Genomic DNA, 18,974 nt, shown 5'->3' with positions numbered 1-18,974 from the left:
TCAACACAACGTAACTCTCCCACACACACACACACACTACAACAATGGAGTATATCATTGAAAGATTACTGAGTTTAGCCTGATTCAGGTGAGATTAGGTTTGTATAAGGAAGTAGAGTAATGTAATATTTACTATGATGGAACATCACAGGATGAGAAAACTTGAGAAAACTTCAGTAAAAAAAAGGAAAGAAAAAGAAAAGAGACATTGAAGGGAAGCCAAAACAAAAGTAATGCCATCAAATCTCTTGGTTTTTGTCAAGATTTTAGCAGCAGTATTCTGTAACGATCAATCAAGGTAGATATACGCACATCACCAGGTGCAAGGCTACTGCAGTGAACATAGAACAAAATAATAAAAAAGCCTGCACACTTGCATCTTGGTTACTTCCTTTAATGTGACAACGTTTCGACCCCACTGGATCTTCCTCTGGTCAAAATTTGACTGAGTATGTCCCTCCCATATATAACATCTGCTCCCTGATTAGTTGGTCCATCCCCCAGGTGGCAGAAGGAGTTTGGGACACATAAATACACATATCAATTGGTAAATGGTAAATGGACTGCATTTATATAGCGCTTTTCCATCTGCATCAGACGCTCAAAGTGCTTTACAATAATGCCAATAATTCACCCCGATGTCAGGGTGCTGCCATACAAGGCACTCACTACACACCGGGAGCAATAAGTGATTAAAGACCTTGCCCAAGGGCCCTTAGTGTTTTTCCAGTCAGGCTGGGATTTGAACTGAGGATCTTCAGGTCTCAAGCCCAATGATTATCAATATCAGTGGTCAAACCTGACCATTATGACCATAAAAAATGTTTTATACATCTTATCTCCACAAAAAAACATTAAAAATAGGAAAATTAAAAACATGAAAGATATATTCAGTACAGTTATAGAAATTGCTTAATATCATAATCCTGGTTAAGACCATAAGGCGTTAAAGTTTGTAATGTGTAAATGTGGAAGCGCTCTCTTTGTAAGAGCAGTCTGTTGATGTCCCCACCTCTTCTTAGGGGTTCTACATGCTCAATCCCAATGTATTTTACAGAGGAGACAGGGTGCTGTGCTTCCTTAAAATGAGCAGCAACAGGATTTCTTAAGTCCTCGTTCCGAATACTGCATATACGAGGTCTGTCAATAAAGTAACGGTCCTTTTTATTTTTTTCAACAACTATATGGATTTCATTCATATGTTTTTACGTCAGACATGCCTGAACTCTCGTGCGCATGCGTGAGTTTTTCCACGCCTGTCGGTGACGTCATTCGCCTGTGAGCACTCCTTGTGGGAGGAGTCGTCCAGCCCCTCGTCGGAATTCCTTTGTCTGAGAAGTTGCTGAGAGACTGGCGCTTTGTTTGACGTTTGTTTTTTAATGAAAGACGTGCGGACGGATTGCAGCGTCGGCTTGCAGCCGCCGTGACGCTCCACCACAGGAAAAACACCTCCGTTGGAAGCCTTAAGGACAAGTTGGAACATGTCCAGCTGTTAAACAATTTCTCATATACTCACTCCACTGAAAGCCATCAAAAGCCGCCTGGATTTTACAAATGGTTATCAACACGGAGGTGTTTTTCCTGTGCCGCCGCACCGCGCCGGCTGCGTCCCGACGCGCGGACCCGTCCGCACGTCTTTCATTAAAAAATCTCCTTTAACAGTGGAATATCCGGATAAAATGCTGAAACCGACTTCTTCTGAAACTTCTCTGTTCTCTCACGACGTCCTGGATCAATAGAGCCTGAAATGTGGAGGTTTTCAGCTTGAAACAGGCTGACGACGGCGGCTGAGAGCGCTGAGCGACGTCTCGCACCGTGGGAAGTCCTTAAAGCGACAGAATCACCTCAAAATCTCTCATCAGCCGTTAAAATTTTCACTGAAAACCAGCTTAATTTTTCGAACAGTGTCCACTTCGATGTGTCTCACAGGTTTAGAAAAAATTTTGATCAAACAAAGCGCCAGTCTCTCAGCAACTTCTCAGACAAAGGAATTCCGATGAGGGGCTGGACGACTCCTCCCACAAGGAGTGCTCACAGGCGAATGACGTCACCGACAGGCGTGGAAAAACTCACGCATGCGCACGAGGGTTCAAGCATGTCTGACGTAAAAACATATGAATGAAATCCATATAGTTTTTGAAAAAATAAAAAGGACCTATACATTATTGACAGCCCTCGTATGCTCCGCTATTCAAGTTTTTAATGCTCTAGATGTTTTACCTACTCAACAAAAATATAAACGCAACACTTTTGGTTTTGCTCCCATTTTGTATGAGATGAACTCAAAGATCTAAAACTTTTTCCACATACACAATATCACCATTTCCCTCAAATATTGTTCACAAACCAGTCTAAATCTGTGATAGTGAGCACTTCTCCTTTGCTGAGATAATCCATCCCACCTCACAGGTGTGCCATATCAAGATGCTGATTAGACACCATGATTAGTGCACAGGTGTGCCTTAGACTGCCCACAATAAAAGGCCACTCTGAAAGGTGCAGTTTTATCACACAGCACAATGCCACAGATGTCGCAAGATGTGAGGGAGCGTGCAATTGGCATGCTGACAGCAGGATTGTCAACCAGAGCTGTTGCTCGTGTATTGAATGTTCATTTCTCTACCATAAGCAGTCTCCAAAGGCGTTTCAGAGAATTTGGCAGTACATCCAACCAGCCTCACAACCGCAGACCACGTGTAACCACACCAGCCCAGGACCTCCACATCCAGCATGTTCACCTCCAAGATCGTCTGAGACCAGCCACTCTGACAGCTGCTGAAACAATCGGTTTGCATAACCAAAGAATTTCTGCACAAACTGTCAGAAACTGTCTCAGGGAAGCTCATCTGCATGCTCGTCGTCCTCATCAGGGTCTCGACCTGACTCCAGTTCGTCGTCGCAACTTCGCATAGCCATTGAAGAGGAGTGGACCAACATTCCACAGGCCACAATTGACAACCTGATCAACTCTATGTGAAGGAGATGTGTTGCACTGCATGAGGCAAATGGTGGTCACACCAGATACTGACTGGTATCCCCCCCCCCCCCAATAAACAAAACTGCACCTTTCAGAGTGGCCTTTTATTGTGGGCAGTCTAAGGCACACCTGTGCACTAATCATGGTGTCTAATCAGCATCTTAATATGGCACACCTGTGAGGTGGGATGGATTATCTCAGCAAAGGAGAAGTGCTCACTATCACAGATTTAGACTGGTTTGTGAACAATATTTGAGGGAAATGGTGATATTGTGTATGTGGAAAAAGTTTTAGATCTTTGAGTTCATCTCATACAAAATGGGAGCAAAACCAAAAGTGTTGCGTTTATATTTTTGTTGAGTGTACATAACCCAGTCCACAGGGGCATTTTAAGAGATATATGACATTCTTTGTTGAACATTTAGATATATCTTTGTATATTGGCATAGTTCCACCTTAGAATTGGAATATAATATATAAGATATACCTTACTGAATTTTCATGTAATTGTTCCTTCAATTTTGAATATCTTTCCAGACATTGGGTGTGTGTAGGTCTTGCATTTATAAGTAAAATTGCACTGTATGCAAGAGCCACAGCGGTAGTTGCCCGGTGGAGAATCCAGGAAACTAGTCTGTTTTGTTGGGCCCAGATCTGAGTGGACGAGCATTTGTCTCAAGTTAGGCGGCCGTTTATGGACCACCTGCGGAGCTTCATTAAAAATATTTTTTCAATTGTGGATCTGTATTCACAATGTGCCAATGTTTCTTCAGGATGTTTTCAATATCCTTACCCTGAGCTGAGTATTTCAAACAGCATCTCGGCACATTTGTCATCCTTCTGTATCTTTTGTTTTTGTGTAACTGAGTCAAATCTGTCTCTTGCTCCTCTTCTCCACTCTTCCCTGTGGCCTCTCATTTTGAAGCAATACTCCAGTTCATCTGCTTGTTTCACATAGTCAGTTTGTTTTGTACAAATCCTCCTGACCTGGTTGAATTGACTAATTGGTGAACTTTTCTTCAGGTGTGGGGGATGAAAAGAGTCAGCATGCAAAAAGAAACATTTATCAGTGTCTTTTCTATATAGATCTGTGATAAGTGTACTTTTGCTCACATCTGATTAAAATGTCCAAGAAGCTTACCTGTGACTGACTATGGCTCAAAGTAAACTTTAAGTGTTGATGAGTTATATTAAGTAATTCAAAAAAGTTCATCAGACTTTGAATCGAACCCTCATAAATCATAAAGACATCATTAACATATCTTTTTCATAATTTTATGTGGCTATAGAATGGATTACTCTGAGATCAAATTCATTTTCAAACATGGACACATACAATGACTGAAGTTTGGAGACATCTTACTTCCCATGGCTGTGCCTTACATTGTTTGTATATGTTGGACACTTTCTCAAACATAAAAATGTTTTTTGAAAGCACGGTTTCTGCCAGTTCACTGAGTGGACGGAAGCGTTCTGTAAGATCTCTTGTTCAAAAAGATTGTAAGTGCTTCCAGACCTCCTATATGATCCACATTGGTGAACAAATTTTGTATGTCGAGTGTAACAACTTGAGTATCCTTGTTTAGACTATTAACTGTTTTTAAAATATTGATCATATCAATAGAGTCTCTAAAATAAGAGGGCTGGGTCACAACAGTTGGTTTTATGAAAAAAAATCTACAAACTTGAAATGTTTTCAGTCAGGGAACCTATAGCCGAAACTATTGGTCTACCTGGGGGGTTCTTTGAATCTTTATGTATTTTTGGTAACATATAAAATACAGGAATTTTGGGATGAGTAACTGTCATGTATGTTGTGAAAGTGTAGTGACACGGACCCACAACAGGGGGCGCAAATGAACGGTCAATAGATGAGCCAAAAAGTAACAATTTAATGTTGTGAAGGTGCACAACGAATACACAGACAATCTCAGAATCTGATAACAGTCAATCCGCAAAGGTGACGTGTGGGCAGGCTCGAGGATAGAAGACGTCTGTCCTGAGAAGAGCCGGAACCACACGATTTCCGCCGCCACCGAACCTGGTGAATACTGGAGCCGCCAAGTCCCGAATTCCCAGGTGATCACCGTCCCCGACTGTCGGATCTGGTACTGCTGGCGAAGAACAAAGACAGTCAAGTGTGGGTGTGTGTACACCCAGTAACAACAACGGTGGGAATGCCACCTCCACCTCTAACACACACTCGTGCAGCGTCTGTTTAACCACTTATCTGACGGACGTAGGACGAAACAGTCGCGACCCACGCCGGTCCTCTGGTTGACAGCTGCAAAACAATAGCTCTTAGAATCAATCAATATAGGCAGAGAAAGTTACCTCCATAGAAGTACGATATCTTGGCGATGAGGTGGAGATGACGTCTGGGTTTTATGGAGTGAGATGATGAAGAATGAGTGACAGCTGTCAGGAAATAATGAGTGACAGCTGTCACTCCCGGCTGTGTCCGTGGCGGCAGCGCCCTCTCGTGCCTGAAGCCCGCACTTCAGGTGGGCCAGCAGTACCTCCTCTTCTGGCGGCCCATACAACAATGTATTCACCCTTTTTCTTTGTGATTTCTCTTTTGTCCAATAAATTTTGCAATAACTGGTCAACTTCAGTTTTATATTGTGACGCCGGATTGGCCTTTAATTTTAGATAATAAGTAGAGTCTAAAAGCTGGCGTTCTGCTTCCTTCACATAGTCTGCTCTCTTCAATATGCATATAGTTCCACCTTTATCAGCTGGTTTTATTACTATATTAGAGTCTTTTTGTATCTCTAGAATTGCTTCCCTTTCTTTTTTGGATAAATTGTTGTAGATTTTATATTCTTTTCGTTTATGTCAGGGGTGGGCAATCATGTGCCATAAAGGGCCGAGACACTGCAGGTTTTCCGTGCAACCAATCGCCTCAGCAGGTGATTTCATTAATGATCAGGTGTCTCAGCAGGTGATTTCATTGACAACCAGGTGTTTATGTTCAGAGCAGAAGCTCATCAGCAACCCACCTGCTGAGGTGATTGGTTACATGGAAAACCTGCAGTGTCTCGGCCCTCGATGCCCACCCCTGGTTTATGTACAACCTCTGTCACTTCTCTTTCAACGAGCCTACAAAATGTGTCCAGTGAAGCATTTCTAAATTAAGGTGGGCAAAAGGTAGACTTGCTTTTGAAAGATGTTATTTCTCTATTGTCATCAATACCTGTAGACTTGTTGTTTTGATCATTAGTTCTTTTGTCTTTTTTATGTGAAAAAAAACTCTTTTAGTCTAAGACTACGACAGAATTTTTCCAAATCTATTGACGTTTCAAATGGTTCACAATAAGTGGTGGGTACAACATTTAAACCTTTTGCTAATGCTTTTACACAGTCTGGAGAGAAATGTTTATGAGACAAGTTAACCACAATTAAATCCTGTTGCATGAGTGTTGTCTTATTGGATAACATTGTTATTTCTACCTGGTTCTTTTATGTAAAATTCTGTCCCTTACCAAAAACCAAACCATTGTATTCCTCATTTTGCATTTATTCAAGGTCACATTAATAACCAGGCCTGGCCTGTCTGGCCTCACAGACAGTGTCCATCTTGAAAGGCCCCTAAAATGAGTCATACAACACTTTTTATACCTTGTGGGTGTTAACATGGGTGTAGTTTAGTCTCCGATTTGTAATGTTACTGGCTCTCACCAAGAAGGGGTGGTCTCCCATGGACACATGATAGAGTAAAATTTAACATATTTCTTAGAACTTCCAAACAAATAACACAAATACTTAATAGCTAACATAAAACAAAGAATTAGCACAGATATTATCTAACAACATCTTGGATTTCCTTTTGCCTCGTCTGCATTTTCTTCTCGGCTTTGAAGTCTTTTCCACTCTAAAGTGCATCCTCTTTGTCCTTTGCCTAAAAAAGTAGCATTACGTCTTCCTGAGGCTTGACTGCCATCAGACTCTCAATCCAATGATGACGCACTGGACGTAAATGCGACACATTGGGATCTCTCTCCGCTGCACCTTGACTGATGTCCCTTGCTGTCCTCAGGGTGGGCGGCATTACGCCATGGGTAAACCTGCTGGGGTTTTTAGTCCCCCGTGTCTTAAACTTTTTCATCCTAATGGCTTTTATTTCCTTCTCAGTGTCAGCTTTATAATTTAATAGGTGATTCTCGATTGTGAGTTTGGATCTATCAGGCACACTGCACCTGAGGTCAGCTTGTAGCATCCGTAATTCCTTGCGTGTCTTACAGAACTGCTCTGTAGACTCTTGGATTATGAGTGCCATTAAATCAAATGAGCATTTATTCAATATTTGGCACCATTTATCACAGAACTCTTCATTATCTTTTCCCACAGTAGGCGCCAGTTTTGTAATTCTTAAGTGTCTAGGGATCTGCTTGTTTCTGAGGTAGTCACTGAGTGAGATAGCATGTAGGTTAGCACGCACTTCACGGTTGTATGTCTGAGCCACTTCCATAATTCATCAGCAGTGTCCGTGCCACCATCAAACTGTGAATCCCTCACAGCAATGCATTCATAGTCCTCCTCTGTGAATTCTAATGTTTTGCTGAGGTAAGCTGTGTCACGCTGTTCTTGGATACAAGCACTTTCAGTCATTTTCTCAAGTCTCTTAGTTGCAGAGCTGGAGTAAATCTGGGTGAGTGCCGTATATAGCTATCAGTAACGATCAATCAAGGTAGATATATGCATATCACCAGGTGCAAGGCTACTGCAGTGAACATAGAAGAAAATAATTAAAAAAAAAAAAAAAAAAAAAAAGCCTGCACACTTACTCCTTGGTTACTTCCTTTAATGTGACAACGTTTCGATCCCACTGGATCTTCCTCTGGATTGAAACGTTGTCACATTAAAGGAAGTAACCAAGAAGTAAGTGTGCAGGCTTTTTTATTATTTTGTTCAGCAGCAGTATTCTGTACCATCTGCAGACATCTCACAATCAGAAATGGTAATCCAGCAATGAAAACATTACACTTGTCAATTCTGGATGACACAAAGGAATGAATCAAAGCTTTTACATCCCCCATAGGATAGGTCAAATCACTGCAACACTGCACAAATGGAAATGGGCCATCATAATGATTTCCCTAATATGCAAATCAAAAGACAATTACAGATCAAAGATTACACCAATTTTTAACGTTTTCACTTTGATCAGTCAGAGTCACAGAGGGACTATGTTAATTGATCATAAACATGTCTCAGTCTTGCAGTCAGCAACAATTATTTCTGTCTCTCTGCATTCATAAGCAGGAAATTAAAAAAGATTCAGTTTTTTACTGCAACTAAGAAAACTTCCAGCTTTGCAATTTGAAAGACATGACAGAAGACAGGTGTGTTCATCTGTAGGTCATCAGCATAATCTGCTCATCAGTGCATCTATGCTGGTCTGAAAATTAGGCATTTTCAGACACAGTGCTAGTGTATTGCTATTGGGAAGCAGCAGAAAGCAATTGTGCCACAGACCATAAAAACCCAAGTCTAAAATTGAGTGCAGAGGTTTTGTTTTTTTTTCCTGCTATTTACAAGGTTGAGTATTGAGTTTTGCACATCATACTAGATAAGAAGCAACATTGTGCATCACTTTTTGCTGATTTGTCAAAAGCATTTGGGACTGTTGACCATGATATTTTAAAACTTAGACTCCTTCAATCGGGGCTCTCGAAGCACGCAATCACGTGATTCTCAAACTACCTCAGTGACAGGACTCAGTGTATTAAGTATGATGGTCTGTGCTCTGAATCTGTTACTGTCCGCAAAGGGGTGCTGCAGGGTTCTGTATTGGGTCCTCTTTAATTTATTATTTATAGCAATGATTTGGGCTCAAATGTGGCAGATGCTAATTTGCATTTTATGCTCATGACAGTTATTTATTGCTGTGGTTCAACTGTTGTGGTTAGAGGTCCAGACAGGACCGGACCTGTTCAGGCGATGAACTCAAATGCCGGGAGCAAGGACGAGACAGGAGTGAACTAAAGTAGATTTATTTACAATAATGGATTAACAAAGGATTTAATAGTGCTGAAGCTGGAGCTAGTGCCTGCAGAGCCAAGACAGGGCCCGCTTGTAGTGGTGGAAAGCTGGGAGCTGCACTGCTCACGGAGCCAGGCTTGAGAGTTAGTGAGTGGGATGAAACCCAGGGGTGTGGTACAGGAACCGGAGCCAGGTGAGATGCTCGGAGTGGAGGAGGAAGGAATGTTCTGAGAAACGACAACAAAGGTGAGTGATTGCACTCATAACACTGGAAGCCTTTAATAACAGAATGTTCACAGGAAGACTTAATGCAGGAATTTTCACAGTTCAGGAATTGTTCAGAGGTCAGCAGCAGTGTGTCTTATGATGAAGTTCAATTAAGCTTGACTTGGCTTCAGGAATGACTTGGAAGTTCTTAGTAGTTCTGCATAACAGTTCATACAGTTCTTGGTAATGCACATTCACTGACAGGAGCAGAATGAGAGGTGGAATCTCACAAACTCAGAGGTGGCAGGAACTTAGCTCAACGGAGCAGAGCAACATGCTCTGAGGCTGAGTGCTGAGGAGCAGCAGCACAGCTGTAATTCCAAAGTGATGTAGTGCAGGTAGTGGCATAAGCCAAGAGATGTTGCAGCATGGAAGCTGCGCAGGAAGTCGTTTCGAAACACCAAAGGTCAAAGTACTGTATTACGGAAAATAGAGGTGCCAGGTTACCTTTGAGAGGAGCTGCGGGAAGCTTAGACATCGCACAGAGGCATCTCGGGGAATCTATCAGAAGACAGAGTGCATGGAAGTATCAGAGTTGAAGTAATGGTATCTCAAAGTAGTATCTGGCACATGCAGGCTGAGAATCTGACGTAGACAAGGTCATGGCAGAATCTGGCCAAGACTGAGCTAAAAGCCGGGATTTAAGTAACCCACTCCTGATCAGGAGCTCATGAGCATCAGGTGTGAGGAGATGATGAGTTGCAGGTGCTCCTCGGCTCTACAGCGTACCACCTGGAGGGAAAACAGAGAAACAACACACAAAAGGGACAGACAGGGCAAGTACAAACTAGTTCTCAATACAGAGGAGACTAAGCTTATGTTGTTTTCTAAGACATGGCCACAAATGATTCCCCCAATGACCACTCTGGAGGGACATGAAATAGAGGTGGTTCACGTGTATAAGAACCTGGGTGTCTTGATTGATGACTCCCTCACTTTCAAGCCACTGGTGGTGCTCACCAAGATGGTTCTGTCTGAGCCTTATGTGATATGGAGGTGACTGGATGGATGGAAATGGAGTTGGAGAAGGTGTTGCTGGAAAGAAGTGTTCAACGGCTTCGCCTGAGGGAGCCATGTCTGCTGCTACTGTAAATCATCTCCTTGCACTTTGATGCTTCGTACACGAGCAAGTGTTTCCTTGCCAGGAAACCTCTCACTTTCAGTTCACACCCCTCTTAAAGAGAAAATTAATACCTCCATCACACTAGAGGCTGAATGAGCCGTAATACCGTCTGACTGTAAATTCGACCCATGTTCGGGAAGTATCGAGGTGCATTCAAAAATGTAAGACAGCATTCAGAGAGCAGTCCAAACAGTCGGGCACAGTCATGCGGCCAGCCCGAATGTGAAGCACGTGCACTCAACTGTCGAGGTGCATTTGAGGTGGAAAAATCTAACTGCATTTGAAATATTCGTATGGCATGAAAACGGCATTCAAAGCATTCTGATCAGATTCCCAGTGCTAGTTTGAAAGGATCTACCACGTCAAATCCTGGCCGAACGTCCCTACTGTGCCTGAACGCACCACAAGTGCACCCCATCATATTCTCACTGCATTCTGACAGTTGTCAAGGTCATCCTAATGTGTTCCACCTACATTTCTGAGTTCTGGGTCGTCACAGCAAATCTGAGGTGGATCTGCATGTTGAAATGGCAGAGGTTTTATACCAGATGCCCTTCCTGGAACAACTCCACATTACATGGCAAAATGTGGCAGCGGTGGGGTTTGAACTGGGAACCTTTGATACTGAAACCAAGTGCACTAACCACTTGGCCAACACCTCTGCCCTGTAAGTAGCTACAACTACTTTTAAAATAGTACAGTTACATGTCAACTTAACTTTGCTGTGTTGGATCAGCACAGTTTATGCAGATCCACCTTGGATTTGCTGTGGCGACCCCAAGTGCAAAAAGGTGAGCAGCCAAAGGGACTTTCTGGTTATTTTTTGTTGTCTTATAAATCTAGTTGGCTTGAAAACCAACAACATCCATGTTTTTTAGTGCACATTAAACACTGACTGTGCACATGCACGCACAGACTGCGACCTAAAAACTGTTTGGTGTTGCTGAACCCAACAGATAAAAAAAAGACTGAGACACAACACTGAAGCCGAGATTCCAACTATGGGAAAGTACCAAACTGGTTAACAACCAGCGCACATAGTGTGAGTCATTAATGTGGGCGTGAAAATAAATCTTCAGCCATATCTGTAGCCAATTTGGGGAACATCATCTTTATTTGTCTGTATGTCTATTTTTGTGTTCCTTTGTGTCTTAGGTGTTTGCACAGTTCACTCTCATTCTCCATATTTGGGCTTTTTGACTATCATCTGTCACTTTTCTAAAATGTTTTTGTTTCTCTCCCTATTTCTCTTTTTTTCCCCCATAAAAAACCCATCATTCAAGGAGTCAGCACTAAATCTCAGTGATCCAGAGTCGAAGCACAAGAGCAACATGAAAAAGTGCTTTTAGTCTCTTATCAGATGAAATGCACATCTTTTTTGGGCCCAAAAATTATGTGAAAAAAGCTGCTTGTGTTGCTTGAGAATATCCGGAGGCAAAAAAAAGTGTTTTGGCAGAACCTGAGTCGATTAGAAAGATGTGATTTCTGCAGCATTTAAACAAGGACAAACGTGAAGGGGAGGGGCTGAGAGAAAATAAAAGAAAAGACAGAGTAGACTGTGGCTGGAGGTGTGAGAAAAAGGATGGAGAGAGGCTGAGGAGGGATGAACAGTAGGATGGACACCTGGAAGGCAACACGCCTGTAACAACAAGACTGGCTTCCCATTCGCCTGAAGAGAGGAAAAAAGGGTTAGTGGAAAAAGGGGGAATGTGGACTGTAAACACAAAGAATCAAGGCCTTCTGGAGGCGCGTCAAGAATTTTTCCTTTTAAGGGGTGCAGCCTCGTTCCTACTAGACTTCTGAATTCTTACACAGCAGCTGCCAAAACACTCCAGCAGAAGAAAAATATTAAAGAGGCTGGAAGAAAAAGGAACTTGAGTAAACTGAAGTAGTTTTTTTTAGCACATGGTCTGTAGCCACCCCTAACCTCTGTGGGGTGGGGGTGGGGGGGAGTCGTTATACAATAACCCCACCAGAGAAGTGACATTTGTAATTCAACTTCCTGTGTTTTCAACCTCAGTTTCCCACCAGCATCTCTGATTGATCCGGTTCCTCAGGACAAGACATTTCATCTGCATTGTCTCAGTCCACCCAGCTGTAAATGGGTAAAGTCCTCAGCTGAGGAAGCAACCTGCATCAGACAGTCGTCCCAACCAGGGGGAGTCATAGACTCCCATAGACTTCATACTTTGGAATCTGGGGATACGCACCAACATCACTTGAACTCTGCCTGTATTGGACTTATTTCTTTTTCTCAAATAGAGAACTTATTTTGTTTAAGATGCTGGGGTACTAATATCTACACCTGGGTCTGACTCCCACTTCTTAGATTAGACACTTAATCTGCTTTGTCTCAATCCACCCATTTGTAAATAGATACTGGCCTTGGCTTATGGGGGGAGGGGAGCCCCTCAGGGCCTCTATAGGACTTCTTCTTATGTTTAGGATATTCAGAAAGGTTATGTCAAGGAATTGGCATACGCTCACTCTCTCACTCAACCACTTACTCCAATTAAGGGTCGGGGCTGGCTGGAGCCCAGCAGTCATAGGGCGTGAGGCGTGGTCCACCCTTGACAGGACGCCAGTTTGTCACAGGGCCATTGTCATACACCTATGTTGCTATTACACACCAATATAAATTTATACAGTATATCACCTTTCTATTGATCATTATCACCTTTGACCTTGAGTGACCTTAAAAAGGTTAAATCCAGTGTCATAACTGTTTATATTAAACAACTTAGAGCCAATATGGTTTAAAGATGGTGGAAGGGCTATGTGTTAGTTAAGAATAAAGTAGCTAGATTTTTGTACAAATTTGATCAAATGTCACCCCTACACAGAACCATATATTATGTTAAAACAGTACCCTGTGTGACTGCACCCTTGTAACACATCAGGGCCACCAAGGGTGGTGCAATGCTGCTGAAGTTGGTGGGTGAGCTGAGATGGTAGTACTCTGGTCCCACCGCACTGCAAGGTGTATTTTCTGATGATAAAATTCTGTCTTTGGTCTGTCTCTGGGGAAATCTCCAGTGACTTTCAAGGGCACATAAGGCCTACAGGCTAGTTATGAGCATGAGCAGTGTCTGAGGTGGCATCTCTCCAGCTAACCTAGGTTTTATTCCCAGTAGCTGTGTCCATTGTTGACTTAGTAGGAGGAGCCTTGTGCGCTTGCACCATTGTAACACATCAGGGCCCCCAAGACCAGTGGGTGAGAAGTTATTACTCTGAATCAGACTGTACTGCAAGGTGTATTTGAAGGTTATATTTGCATTATTCGCCCCCTTCTATTAAAACATTTGCTAAGGTTTGTATATGTTGTGTCTTGTGTGTATAAACTAACACATACAGTAGTGTTCAAAATAATAGTAGTGCTATGTGACTAAAAAGATTAATCCAGGTTTTGAGTATATTTCTTATTGTTACATGGGAAACAAGGTACCAGTAGATTCAGTAGATTCTCACAAATCCAACAAGACCAAGCATTCATGATATGCACACTCTTAAGGCTATGAAATTGAGCTATGTTTCCCATGTAACAATAAGAAATATACTCAAAACCTGGATTAATCTTTTTAGTCACATTGCACTACTATTATTCTGAACACTACTGTATGTAGGATGCACTAGAAATTTACTTTAAAATGCATATTTGAACATACAGTGCAAATTATTGCACTTCACCACTGAATAATTCCTGGACAGAGACGTGGGTCAGTTATTTATAGTGTTTTCCTTTATGGTATTTAACTTCGAGTTTTGAATTCAGCATCATTTTAATGTTGGACTTTTTCAAATAAAACTAAAAATTCTCCAAACAGCTGCTGGATTTTTAAATGTAACTGGTCTGAGTGGAAACGATTTCATTATGAACTTTTATTCTCTCTCAGCTGTTTGACTGCAGCAGTCAACAGTTTTTAAACGGTACAATTTAAATTTCCTCAGAGTGAATCTTTAAAATGAGATTTGGACCAAAATAATCTATTTTATGCAGACTGCAAAAAACAACCAAAAACAAACCCACACTAATAAATACATTCAAAATAAAAAAATTGCAAAGCTCACATTAAAATACAACTACAGTAAAAATCCAAATCAAACTCAAAAAGGCATTCAAACGAATAAAAATCTCTCTTTTTACTGACATTTTAATTTCTTTTTATTGAGATGGTGTGTCATACATCACAACGACAAAGTGAGGAACCTTGGGGTAATTTTTGATCCTATGTTGTCCTTTGACCTCCACATTAGAAATATTATGAGGACTGCTTTCTTCCACCTGTGAAATATAGCGAAGATTCGTCCCATCCTGTCTATGGTTGATGCTGAGACCCTGATCCATGTGTTTGTCTCTTCTAGATTGGACTACTGCTATGTTCTATTTTCTGGTTTACCGCAGTCTAGCATTAGGGGTCTCCATTTGCTTCAAAATGCTGCACCCAGACTTTTGACACAAAGCAGAAAGTTTGACCACATTACACCCATTTTGGCATCTTTTCACTGGCTTCCTGTCCCAGTGAGATCAGATTTTAAGGTTCTGCTACTAGTCTATAAAATTATTCATGGACTGGCACCTCCCTACCTAGCTGACCTAATTAAACCTTATGTACCAGCCCGGGCTTTGCGTTCTCAGGGTGCAGGACTACTTTGTGTCCCTAAGGTGAATAAGAAGTCTGCGGGTCACAGAGCTTTCTCTTATCGTGCCCCTGTTCTGTGGAATGATCTCCCTGCATCAATAAAACAGTCAGATTCTGTAGAGACTTTCAAGTCCAGACTTAAGACGCACTTAGTTTCCCTTTCATATGGCTAGCATACTGGCATAGTATGTCACTGTGCTTTTTACGCTTTTAAATTCATTTTTATTAGTAAACGCAGCGTGCCGCGACCTAAACTTTATCTAAATTCTGGGTCTTTTAGTGAAGCTTAGGGCTAGTGGCCGGCGATCACCTTAGTATTTCTTTTGTTTTTCTTTTCTTTTTTCAAATTTTTATTTTGGAACATTGAGAAAATTGCAGGACGTACATTGGTGATCCCTCATGGTCACAGAATTATAATGTGACTGGTGACCAATTCCATTCCCAACATTTCATTAATTTTTTTTATTATTATTATTAATAAAACAGAACTATAAAACATTGGATGCATTATAACAAAACACAAACATCACCAAGAGACTTAATCTTCTTGACCGACCTAGATAACCATAGTTAAACTGACAAAAAAGAAAGAGAAGGAGAACAAAAAACAAAAAATAGAAGTACTAATTCAAATTTTTCCAAGTACCTTTTCTTTATATTGACATGTCTTGTGCATTCAAAGTTTCTGCATATTGATTTTGGTTTGCCTGAACATAAAATTACCATTTTGACCATAATTCTGAAAATTTACTCATTTGTAATCAGAGTGGAAAAAGTAATTCTTTCCATCTGGGATATTTCGTTTACGATTTCTATCCATTGTTCAAGATTTGGTGGTTCAGGGAGGAGCCAGTGCCTGGTCACAGCCTTTTTGCCAGCAGTTATTAAAATCCTATATAAATATGCATTGTTTGATTGCATTTCTGCCCTACCCATAATTAAAGATGTAAATTCAAAGGGTATTGTAACCCTGAATATGGATTCCAAATTTTTGTGTACATCCTTCCAAAATTGTTTTATTATTGGGCATTATTGTTCTATTTTCTGGTTTACCGCAGTCCAGCATTAGGGCTCTCCAACTGGTTCAAAATGCTGCGGTCAGACTTTTGACACAAAGCAGAAAGTTTGACCACATTACACCCATTTTGGCATCCCTTCACTGGCTTCCTGTCCCAGTGAGATCAGATTGTAAGGTTCTGCTACTAACCTATAAAATTATTCATGGAGTGGCACCTCCCTACCTAGCTGACCTAATTAAACCTTATGTACCGGCCCGGGCTTTACGTTCTCAGGGTGCAGGACTACTTTGTGTCCCTAAGGTGAATAAGAAGTCTGCGGGTCACAGAGCTTTCTCTTATCGTGCCCCTGTTCTGTGAAATGATCTCCCTGCACCATTAAAACAGTCAGATTCTGTGGAGACTTTCAAATCCAGACTTAAGACGCACTTAGTTTCCCTTTCATATGGGTAGCATACTGGTACAGTTTTGTTTTACGCTTTTTACTCTTTTAATTCATGTTATTAGTAATTGGAGCGGGCCGCGGCCTCAACTTCACCTAAATTCTTTTAGTGAAGCTTAGGGCTAGCGGCCGGCGATCACCTTAGTATTTCTCTGTTTTTCTTGTTGTTTAATGCTGGCAAATTATACAGTATTTTTTGTCTTTCTGATGACTGATTCTGTTTTTTTCTCTTTGTTTAAGGTGCAGCTCCATCCAGAGATGGGAGTTGTATTCGTGTTGGCGACCCTCCTGTCCTGTGCGCCAATAGCATTTCTTGTATATTCGTCCGTGAATTGTTCTGTGAATTGTTCTGTAATTTATGTTTGTAGCATGGCCCAAGCAGAGGGTCACCCCTTTGAGTCTGGTCTGCTTGAGGTTTCTTCCTCAGAGGGAGTTTTTCCTTACCACTGTTGCTCTGGGGGTTAGTAAGGTTAGACTTTACCTGTGTGAAGCGCCTTGAGGCAACTCTGTTGTGATTTGGCGCTATATAAAGGAAAAAAAAATTGAATAATCATAACCCCACAAAAAAACAAAATCCCCAAAACCTCTGGAGCCGCCTCTGCTGCTTTGTCCACAGAGTTTGTGTCAAATCACAGAAATGCCCTTCACAGAAATCAAATATACAAAATATTAAGCATGCGTCAGACATTATTTTATGCAAGCATCCCTCCACTCGGCTCTGTCTTGCTGTCTGCAGTGAAACAGCCCTTCTTTGTGTGTCGGTGTGTATCAGGCCGTTCTGAATCACCGGCACAACAAGCATCCAAACAGCTGGATCTACTATTGTGGTTTCTTGGTTGTTTTCGAGACGATACCAGCGACGTGAGTCTCCCTGAGCAGGAAGCAGACCAGAGCTGAGGAGAAGTGGGTGGGGGAAGAGGTGACGAGAACAGAGAGGTAATTGTATATGTAGGAGTGAGACAACCCTGAAGAGAGGTCGAAACAAGAGGAGAGGGAGAAGGATGGGGTGCATTGTGCAGACCGGAGGGCTGCAGAAGAGAATAGAAATAAGGAGTGAATGATACATGGAAAGGAGACAGACTTGGACAAGATGGGGGTGTGCATGTCTGAGCACAACACACTGTAGATCTGAGCTCACGTGAAGCAAAATCAAAGGCCAGGCTGAAAGTGTTTGCAACTTTGAGACGCAGCCGAGGAGAGAAAGTGGGTGGAGACCAAAAACGAAAACAAAAAAAGAGACATCACTTATGGCTGCTGCAGACGCTTGTTCGAAAGGACAAGAGGTATTTTTAAAAAGTGTGGAGGAGCGGCACAGAGAGCGTGCAGAGCGATCCTCCCCTCTGTCCCCTCAGCAGGACAAGAACACTGAACCAGAGCCAGAAAAAGGGGAAGGGCCTCCTTCTCCTCCTCTCCAGCTGACAAAAACAGCTGCCCAGGAACCCGCACTGGAAAACCACGACTGTTTACAGGACAAGGACAGAAGGGGTCAGAGTGGAGGACGAGGAGCCCAAAAGTCCCAGGTCTAGGAGCCGTCCACCTATATGGGTTGCGTCCTGAGTTCAGACTGGTGCGGGGAGGAAGAGGTCCAAACTGTGGCGGTGGTCAGACACTCGTCTCTGAAAAGAAGGAGCGTGGAGAGGAGCGACAGCGGGAAAATGAGGCTGACAAAGGTGAGTGCGGTGATGATTGATGATCACTTCCTGTGCACCCACTGAGACATCCTGAACGGGGACGTCACACCTGTTTCATGATGATAAATGGCAACAAAGGTGACCATTTTGGACTATTTAATGTGTTTTGATGACCATGTAATCAGGCGTAATGACTAGAATAAGACCTTCAGAGCAACATCCGTGGAAGTGTTGTGTGCATCTGATGGCACATACAAGAGGTCAAAGGTCAGCACCAAAAAATGACCATAGTGAGAATGAAAATCCTGCTTTTTCATTTGTCTTTAGCTTGACTGAGGAAATGTCAAGATGAGATCAACAGCATTAACGTGAGAGCTGAAAACAGTTTGTCTCTCTCGGAGCTTTGTAGAAGGCCTTGCCTGGATGTGGATGCTGGTGCCATCTCTTTAGGTTGTGTGCAAGCAGCTGCTGCAGAGTGACGGCAATATGAGACCGTCAGTGGTCCTAAAGTGAGCTGAGCTCCGCCTCATTTGTTTACATACAAGCATGAGCTTGCTTTTCTATTCTTTGAGAAATCAAAGATTCAAAAAGTCATTGTGTTTCTGTTAAAGGTGTTAATATGTATATGTCACGGACATGACAAGTGAAGCTCTTCAGCAACTCACCATGTCATTTAGGTTCTTCAGACTTTTTTTTGAGTAAATGCTTCAGGGGAGCATTAGCATGGCTAAAGCCGTTCAGTTTTCCCACCTTTTATTTTATTTATTTATTTATTTTTTGCCTTTCAGCTTCTGGGGGAGTCATATCTTATCTTAATATGATATATTGACTATGATAGTTTGACTATGACTATGATTTCACACAAAGTGCAGCAACAGTGAAAATTAAACATT

General features: G+C 42.0%; 1 protein-coding gene across 4 annotated transcripts in view; it reads left to right on the top strand.

The window, feature by feature from the left end:
• The first annotated feature begins 17,430 nt into the window (after positions 1-17,430).
• tns2a (tensin 2a) overlaps positions 17,431-18,974 on the top strand; it is a 198,640-nt gene continuing 197,096 nt past the window's right edge. For all 4 annotated transcript variants that reach the window (XM_034172181.1, XM_034172178.1, XM_034172179.1 and 1 more), the window contains exon 1: positions 17,431-18,120. In XM_034172181.1, coding sequence (XP_034028072.1) covers positions 17,992-18,120 — 129 coding nt within the window. In that variant the 5' untranslated portion in view covers positions 17,431-17,991. The remainder of the gene's footprint in view (positions 18,121-18,974) is intronic.

The sequence above is a fragment of the Thalassophryne amazonica genome, chromosome 6 (genome assembly GCF_902500255.1).
Source record: "Thalassophryne amazonica chromosome 6, fThaAma1.1, whole genome shotgun sequence".
NCBI lineage: Eukaryota > Metazoa > Chordata > Actinopteri > Batrachoidiformes > Batrachoididae > Thalassophryne > Thalassophryne amazonica.
This window is presented reverse-complemented; position numbering and strand designations above follow the sequence as displayed.